Source organism: Pogonomyrmex barbatus, unplaced genomic scaffold (assembly GCF_055798465.1).
Source record: "Pogonomyrmex barbatus isolate J1 unplaced genomic scaffold, ASM5579846v1 scaffold1, whole genome shotgun sequence".
Lineage (NCBI taxonomy): Eukaryota > Metazoa > Arthropoda > Insecta > Hymenoptera > Formicidae > Pogonomyrmex > Pogonomyrmex barbatus.
In genome coordinates, this window is record NW_028297098.1 from 26,691,901 (window position 1) to 26,699,820 (window position 7,920).

Consider the following 7,920-nt stretch of genomic DNA (forward strand, 5'->3'; position numbering starts at 1 on the left):
TATATCATATTATATAAAATAATACTACATCAATATCAAAGAGGAACTGTTTATTCAACCTCCTTTTTCTTGTTCATTACGCCGTTGAATCATCCTACACACAATTTATAATTTCTATAATTTTTATTTTCACAACACAGAGTTGATTTATCTTTGCCAATTAAATAAAATAAAAAACTATAAATACTTTTTTAAATTTTGTCAAACTTACTTGATTTCAAATAATTAATCACGATCGAAAAATTGTAAATGAAACAACAATATTTTGATTTCCGGGGTATAAAATGTCATCACTTCACAGTACGTGCATGCACGATCTGTCAGTCATTGACTATCGTTGATATTGCGAGAGGACCATCTGCAATGCTAGCGCAAGCGCACGACCTTGCAATCAATGCCGCGCGTCCACCTTATACAGTCTATAGTGAAATCTGTTGCCGCGAACATGTCCAGTATACACCATGAGCCTGCGACGTTACAGAATTCCAGTTATCAACGAGATATTCAATACGTCTTTAAGCTGAATACCTGGATTCTGAGTTCGCTCGGTATCTGGCCAGTCGCGATCCGAGGCATCGGACGACATGTATCCAAGATCGCAATCGCGATCTGCAATCTCGCGTTGAGCTTCGCGATGATACCCTGCGCCCTGCATATAGTCTACGATCAGAAGGACATCATCATAAGATTGAAGCTCTTCGGCCTGCTGGCCTTCTGTCTCACCGCTATGACGAAGTATTCCATCCTTGTGATACGTCGTCCTAAGATACTGCGTTGCATCGAATACGTGAAGAACGACTGGTGGCAGGTCGGTGATAACTGATGTATCGCCCTGGTGTAATAAACTTCGTCAAAAAAATAATTTGGATAAAAAAAACCCATGTGATTAAAGTAACTTTAATTCTAAGTTCATTCTAAAACTATAATTCTTATCGATGATTAAAAAATGCGTATATCATATAACTACAAAAAGTGATAATTGTTATATTTAATAAGTCAAAATGCGTTTATAATTAATTTAATATACATAATTAATATTTCTTCATTTGCATAATTTGATTCGAAAAGAGAAAATTAAATTGTTAAATTGATAAATGTTCATAATAATCTGAGATAAATATTGGAATGATATTTGAGATAAATTTTTTTCTATATAAATAAATAAAAGCTATTAGCAATACTGTGACAGGTAACATTCGAATCTGATCGCGAACAAATGCTGAGGTACGCTGCCACCGGTCGCAGGCTGACGATAATCAGCGCATCTTTCATGTACGTCGCGGGCATCATTTATCATCTTATTTTACCGTTCTGTTCTGAACATAAAATCAACAATCAAACTATCAGACCGCTCGTGTATCCGACTTACAGCGGATTTCGACAGTCTCAGATTAGTCCGACATACGAAATTGTATATGCGGTTCATTGCGTGTGCGGATACACTATATACTCAGTGACAGCTGGCACATGTGGAATGGCCGCTTTGTTCGCCACTCATGCATGTGGCCAAATTCAAGTGCTCGTATCACGATTAGAAGATCTATTAACTGGAAAAAAATTCAAGCAAAATCCGTATGTTCATCATCGAATCGCTACGATTGTGAAGAACCACATAAAAGTAATAAGGTAACTCGCTTGATAATTCTTTTAAAATTTTACAGTATCGATATGAGGAATTTAATTTATCGATACGAGGAATTAAAACTTGCAACTAAGAAATTTAATAATTTGCAGCCTAAAAAAATTACAAAAAAATATTTTAAAATACTAGTTATTACAAAATGTTCACAATGCTATTCCTATAGTTGCGGTTGAATAAATATAATTAATTTAGCAAAAAAATTTTCCGATTTAATTTTGTACCAAAAGAGTTAACATTATATATAATTTCATTTACATAACTTGTTTAATTTTTTTATTTTGTTGTACTATATGTGAACATATATTAAACGTGACGGAAGAATAAATGCAACAGGTGATTTCAAATACAATGAGCGGTGTTATTATGCGTTAGATAATGCGCAAACTATAAGCATGCATTGTCTTATGCAATTATATATCGCAGCTTTAAACATTTTATATTTTAAGAATAGGCAAGACAATGTAGTCAAGTTATTTTGTACAAATTGGAGTGACTCATTCCAGATTTGCAGCCGTAGTAGAGGAACTTTTACAAGAAGTGTGTTTAGTGGAATTCACTAGTTCTCTATGCACGATATGTCTGCTCGAATACTACTGTATAGTGGTGCGCTAATATATACTAAGGACCAAAAAAATCCAACAATTCTTTTAACAAAAGATTATTTTATAAAATTATTTTATAAAATTACATTTGCTACTTAAACTTTGGTAGGATTGGCAAGCGAACGATAAAATTGGCTTAGTGACTTACCTTATGCTCTTTGTGTCATTTTGCTTCAATATTTATATATTATGCTACATTGGTGAACTTCTCATGGAAAAGGTAATAATGTTTACTTAACTTACGTCAAAATAGGTTGTAATTGTAATCGTAATTAAATAATTGTTCAAAACTGATATTGCAGAGTAGTTACATTGGATCGATATGTTATTTAATTAACTGGTATGAATTATCGCCAAGATCAGCTCGCGATCTTTTGTTGATACTAGCGATGTCCAGTCATCCTATAAAAATCAGTGCTGGTAGAATGGTAGATTTATCACTAACGACCTTCGGAAATGTGAGATATTCTATATATTTATGCAATATCCCAGTCTATTTCAATATTTGAAAAATATTCAAAATTTTAAACTTGTAAGACGGACATTATACAGAAAATGAATGAATATTTCTATGATTGTATAATATTCATATTAATAGTGTTAAATAATGGATTATAAAAAATTATAAAAAAAAAACCAAATTATTGAAGTAGAAAGAATATATTATTTGTGTTTGTTAATATGTTTTTTTAGGTAATGAAAACTAGCGTGGCGTATTTGAGCTTCCTACGAACGTTAGTAATATAAATATAATTGAAATATATTATGTAAGATTTAACAAAAAAAATTATTTTAATTTAGCTTACCAGTTCAACGTAGAATGAATGTAATGTACATACAAAATAATATTATTCACAAAATAAAACGTTTATATTATATATTTGCACATCTTTGCATCTTCGCACTTTTCTTATCCTGCTAACTGTTGCCGCTAAATTATTCCTATATCATCAAATAATTATTTGTTTAATTCTCATATGGTAATAAACAATCCAACTTTAATAAAACAGAACAGAAGTATTTAAATTTTGTATAATTTTCTTAGTTTTGTTTTTGACTTTTCTGATATCTTCAATATTCAAACACAGATAAATAAAATTTAAATGAAATGACAGAAGTCCCTTTTCAAACTAGAACTAACAAGTCGTAAAGTACGCACTGTGCACGACTGCTCTCCTGTCGCACACACACGATCTGTCAGACTATCAACAGACGAAAGGATGACCGCAACACGAGCGCAAGCGCATGTCCGGCGACTTCGCAATCAATGCCGCGCGTTCACCTCGTGCAGTCTTGAGCGGAATCTGTCATCGCGAACATGGAAAACTCACAGAACGAACATACGATATCGCCGAACATCAATTATCAACGTGACATACAATATATCTTCAAACCGGGTAACTGGGTCCTCGGCTCGATCGGCATCTGGCCTCTCGCGATCCGCGGAATCGGTCGACACGCATCTAAAATCGCGATCCTGCTGTGTAATTTTGCGTTAATTTTCGCGATAGTGCCCTCCGTTCTACACATGATCTATGATCAGAAGGACCTCAACATAAGGCTGAAGCTCTTTGGTCTGCTGGGTTTCTGCAGCACTGCATTGATGAAGTATTGCGTCCTCACGATGCGTCGACCCAAGATAATGCGCTGCATCGAACATGTGAAAAATGATTGGTGGCAGGTCAGTTAATACATAAAATGTGATGTGAAATCGACAAAAAAAGTTTAGCAATATAGTGATAACAAATAATGGTTTATTTCTTCTATTTAGTGACGCAAAAAGTCAAATACAACGATTGATTTTTTAAGTGAATACTTTTGAACAATTATTACAATCTTCGTCAATTATTTTATGTTCTAGCATATAATTTTTACCGCTTGCTTACAGAATTAACAAATTGAGCATTGAAATTCAGCGTCGCAATAAATGCGTTAATATTGCGAAAGCAGAGATGTGATTTTCTTTAATTAAAACTATTATTGCGATCAGATTTAAATCCACATTTTATCTAACGACAAAATTTAAATTTAATTTCATAGCCAGCGTATATGTTTTCTGAATATATTTGCAAAATGTATTAAAGTACATCTTACATATCTAATGTGTTTCCCGAATAACAGAATATTTTTTCCGAAAATTCTACGTTACAATTTTGACAATAAGTATATAGTAATCATTTTATTGCTCATCTCTTTTAATAAATATGCTTGCAAAATTGTAACAGGTAAAATTCAACTCTGATCGTGAAATGATGCTGAAGTATGCCACTACAGGACGTAGATTGTCTATGATCAGCGTAACTTCCATGTATCTCGCTGGATTCATTTTTCACACGATTCTGCCGTTTTGCACCGAGCATAAGATCGGCAACCAAACTATTAGACCGCTCGTGTATCCACCATATAGTAAGTTTTTTAATACCCAAACGAGTCCGGTATACGAAATGGTGTATCTGGCTCACTGCCTGTGCGGATACACCATGTATTCAGTGACAGCCGGATCGTGCGGATTGGCAGCAATATTCGCCACTCACGCGTGTGGCCAAATCCAGGTGATAGAATCTCGACTTGAGGATCTTCCGCGTGGCAAAAACTTCGAACAATTTGTGGATGTTAATCAACGAATCGCTCACATCGTGAAAAGTCATGTTCGAATATTGAGGTAACATAATTATATACATAAAATTAATTTTCACATTTTCATAATTTCAATATAATTATTAGAGTTTTAACTTTACTCTCAAAAGAACTTTAAAATTCTTCATACATTTTAAAAGGTATGGCTTAAATATAAAATCCTGATGAGAGTGCCTTAATTTCGTATTATACAAAAATTAATTAATAATTTTTTTACAAAATTAATAATTTTTTTTACTCTAACCAATAGCAATTTGAATTGTGATATTTTTCGACAGTATTCAGAGATTCTTTAAAATTATTGAAAAATACTAAATTCGCGAAAAAAATGTTATTCATAAAATTTTAATTTTTCATATTCACATGCATTTTCACGTACATTTTACATTTCAAAAATTTTAATATAATTTAGACAACAGATAGAGTTGAGAGCTTTTATCTAAAAAGAGGTCTGTTATAGAGGAAACATTTTTAAATTCATACAGAAAATATTTTGACTCATTAGCACATATGACGATTATTTTGAGTAAAAAATTTTTATTATATAATATATAATTTTTCTCACGTGTTGGACATCGTACAAAAAGCTGGTAAATGCAACAGGTACGTCCAACGAATTTGCAATTTTAGTGGGCGGAGCAATTGCATGCTTATAGATCATGCGCAAACTATGAGCATGCGCTATTACATCCTCGACATATATATTTATATTTCTACTACATATAACCAAATCTAAATCAAACAAGCGAGCACAAACAAATATATGAACAAGCATCTTATTACAATATGAATTTATATTACAACATCGTGCATTAAGAGTAAGTTGTTTATTCGTGTTTGTACTCACTCGCTTTCTAGACCAGGATCAATATAACTTTGTAATAAAAAAAAATCCTTTTTAATTCTTTTTAAATAAAATTCTTTATATGAACACCCCTTCTGTCCAAATTATTATTATAAATATAATAATAGTAGAATAAAAAAAACCTATTTTAATCTTCATTATATTTGTGTAGTGATCTAAAAATAATGAAAATGAAATCCATAAAAGTCGATTTCTCATGTATAAGTTTAACAGCAGTTTATTTCAGATTTTCTGCCGCCGTACAAGAAGTTCTACAGGAAGTATGTTTATTGGAATTTGCCAGTTCTATATTCACAATGTGCTTGCCTGAATATTATTGCATAGTGGTGCGTTCTAATATATATTTAAAAAAAAGAAAGCTAATTTCGTTAAAAAAAAAATGAATAACATTTGTTACTTATAATCTTTAATAGGACTGGCAAGATAGCGATGCAGTGGGACTAACGACTTATTTTTTATTGTTTATTTCATTCTGTTTCAATATGTATATATTATGTTATATTGGGGAGCAGTTGGTGCAAAAGGTAGATTATTTAATCCAAAACATGTAAACACTTAATTTTGTAACAACATAATTATTGGATCTTTGAGTAAAATAAAATATTGATAAAATTCAGAATAAGTCGAACATTTTTTATGGATTTAACATTTCAGAGTAGTCAGATTGGGACAAAGTGCTTTATGACCACTTGGTATCAATTGCCGGCAAAGTCAATTCGCGGTCTAGTTTTACTGATCGCAATGAGCAACCATCCTATAAAGTTTAGCGCTGGTAGAATGATAGATTTATCATTGGCGACATTTGGAAATGTAAGGAATTGTATAGAGCGTTTCCTTGAAATTAAATTGATGGCAAAAAATATAGAAGAATTAAATAATAATCAGTATCGAAAAATTATTTACAAAGAAGCGCTTTCATTTTCTTTGTGTAGATCCCTCATAAAAGATTGTGGATAATAAACTAAATTAAAATAAACTAAACTAAATTAAAAAAAGTTATTATGTATTATTCTAATGTGACTTTTTATTTAGGTACTCAAAACAAGTCTGGCGTACTTAAGTTTTCTTCGAACATTAGTGGTGTAAATATAATAGGAATGTTATGGCAAATCTATAAACAAATAATGTCAAATGTAATGTCTCTTTCAGATTATAGAATCCGTTTAAATCAAATGTGAGTATTTCAGTAAAACAATTAATTTTTAATTAATTTTTGCGAAATATTTACTAGAAAAAAATGAATAATTTTTTTATCCTCCTTTTTCTCGAGAAAAATATAAATTTTATCGCAATTTAAAAATCGATTAGACAAGCGATATTCTAAATATAATATAGTATTGTTTTTATATATTTATACATAATTATTTAAAAAATAAGGAGAACATAAAAATATTAAAAAAAATATAATATCTAAAACGACTTAATAATATTTTTGTAATGCTAAAATAATTGTTTTATGTCTATCCAATAGGAGTCACATCATAAAATGAAGAGCTGTCAGGTGACTAATGATCATTTTCACTGATTGATGGTTAAATTATTACTGTCAGGCAGGCAGTAAATGAGTAGAGCTTTTCATAAATAACATGATGAAAATGTGATTAATATTTCCAATTAAAGAATACAATAACTTGTTAATTAAATAATTATTGTGAGTGTCTGTATAGAGTACGAATATATGAATGAATGAATTCTCTCGCAGCTATTCTTTTAATTTAGTCTAACTTATCTATATTGCGAATTTCTCGTATAACGAAGATCTACATAAGAATTTTATAATATGCGATCTTACATTCGTGTCTTTAAAATAAATTGTCTGTATATACTAATAATGTAACGAAAATTAATCAGACGTCACTTAACAATATAATATATAATTCACAACAAAATATTTTCCAATAGAAATTGCATATATTTTGTAAAAAAATCTTAAATGCTTTTTTTAGTACAATCATAATTCCTTTCTTATTCATTTATCACACAAATTTTATACTAAATTTATATTACTATTATTATTTTTTTACATTTAATTTAATTTTTTATTAATTTTATATTAAATTTTATATTAACTTTATATTATTATCTAATTGTATTAGGACATGAGCACATTAACAAATTACATGAAGACCATGTTGTATATCGCAAAAAGATGTGCGAAAAAAATAATTGACGGC

The 7,920-nt window shown here is 30.5% G+C and overlaps 2 protein-coding genes across 6 annotated transcripts; both read left to right on the forward strand.

Annotated features, from left to right (window-relative positions):
* Positions 1-187: 187 nt before the first annotated feature.
* On the forward strand, positions 188-3,485 carry LOC105432424 (odorant receptor 10-like). Its single transcript, XM_089076311.1, has 6 exons — positions 188-808; positions 1,190-1,626; positions 2,146-2,245; positions 2,354-2,464; positions 2,547-2,702; positions 2,938-3,485. The coding sequence occupies exons 1-6, from the start codon at positions 395-397 to the stop codon at positions 2,989-2,991; spliced, it is 1,272 nt and encodes a 423-aa protein (XP_088932437.1). The 5' UTR covers positions 188-394; the 3' UTR covers positions 2,992-3,485.
* A 4-nt stretch (positions 3,486-3,489) lies between these two features.
* Positions 3,490-7,689, forward strand: LOC105431948 (odorant receptor 4-like). Of its 5 annotated transcripts, none has more exons than XM_089075960.1 (7): positions 3,490-3,925; positions 4,470-4,906; positions 5,973-6,072; positions 6,160-6,270; positions 6,406-6,556; positions 6,779-6,920; positions 7,218-7,689. In XM_089075960.1, exons 1-5 carry the CDS (start codon positions 3,563-3,565, stop codon positions 6,511-6,513), a joined length of 1,119 nt encoding a protein of 372 aa, XP_088932086.1. In that variant the 5' UTR covers positions 3,490-3,562; the 3' UTR covers positions 6,514-6,556; positions 6,779-6,920; positions 7,218-7,689. The 5 variants fall into 5 exon arrangements, with proteins under 5 accessions (XP_088932086.1, XP_088932082.1, XP_088932071.1 ...); XM_089075951.1 differs by having other exon boundaries at positions 3,519-3,925; positions 6,401-6,556; XM_089075956.1 differs by lacking the exons at positions 6,779-6,920; positions 7,218-7,689 and having other exon boundaries at positions 4,470-4,650; positions 4,735-4,906; positions 6,401-6,763.
* Positions 7,690-7,920: the final 231 nt, after the last annotated feature.

What these genes read in the sequence shown, in the direction of transcription:
- LOC105432424 (XM_089076311.1), top strand. Translation starts at nt 395, where the DNA reads ATGCCGCGCGTCCACCTTATACAGTCTATAGTGAAATCTGTTGCCGCG. An exon ending in GTGAACTTCTCATGGAAAAG is followed by an intron (nt 2,465 to 2,546) that starts GTAATAATGTTT and finishes CTGATATTGCAG; the next exon opens with AGTAGTTACATTGGATCGAT. An exon ending in CACTAACGACCTTCGGAAAT is followed by an intron (nt 2,703 to 2,937) that starts GTGAGATATTCT and finishes ATGTTTTTTTAG; the next exon opens with GTAATGAAAACTAGCGTGGC.
- LOC105431948 (XM_089075945.1), top strand. Translation starts at nt 3,563, where the DNA reads ATGGAAAACTCACAGAACGAACATACGATATCGCCGAACATCAATTAT. An exon ending in CTGAATATTATTGCATAGTG is followed by an intron (nt 6,073 to 6,159) that starts GTGCGTTCTAAT and finishes AATCTTTAATAG; the next exon opens with GACTGGCAAGATAGCGATGC. An exon ending in GGGAGCAGTTGGTGCAAAAG is followed by an intron (nt 6,271 to 6,400) that starts GTAGATTATTTA and finishes TTAACATTTCAG; the next exon opens with AGTAGTCAGATTGGGACAAA.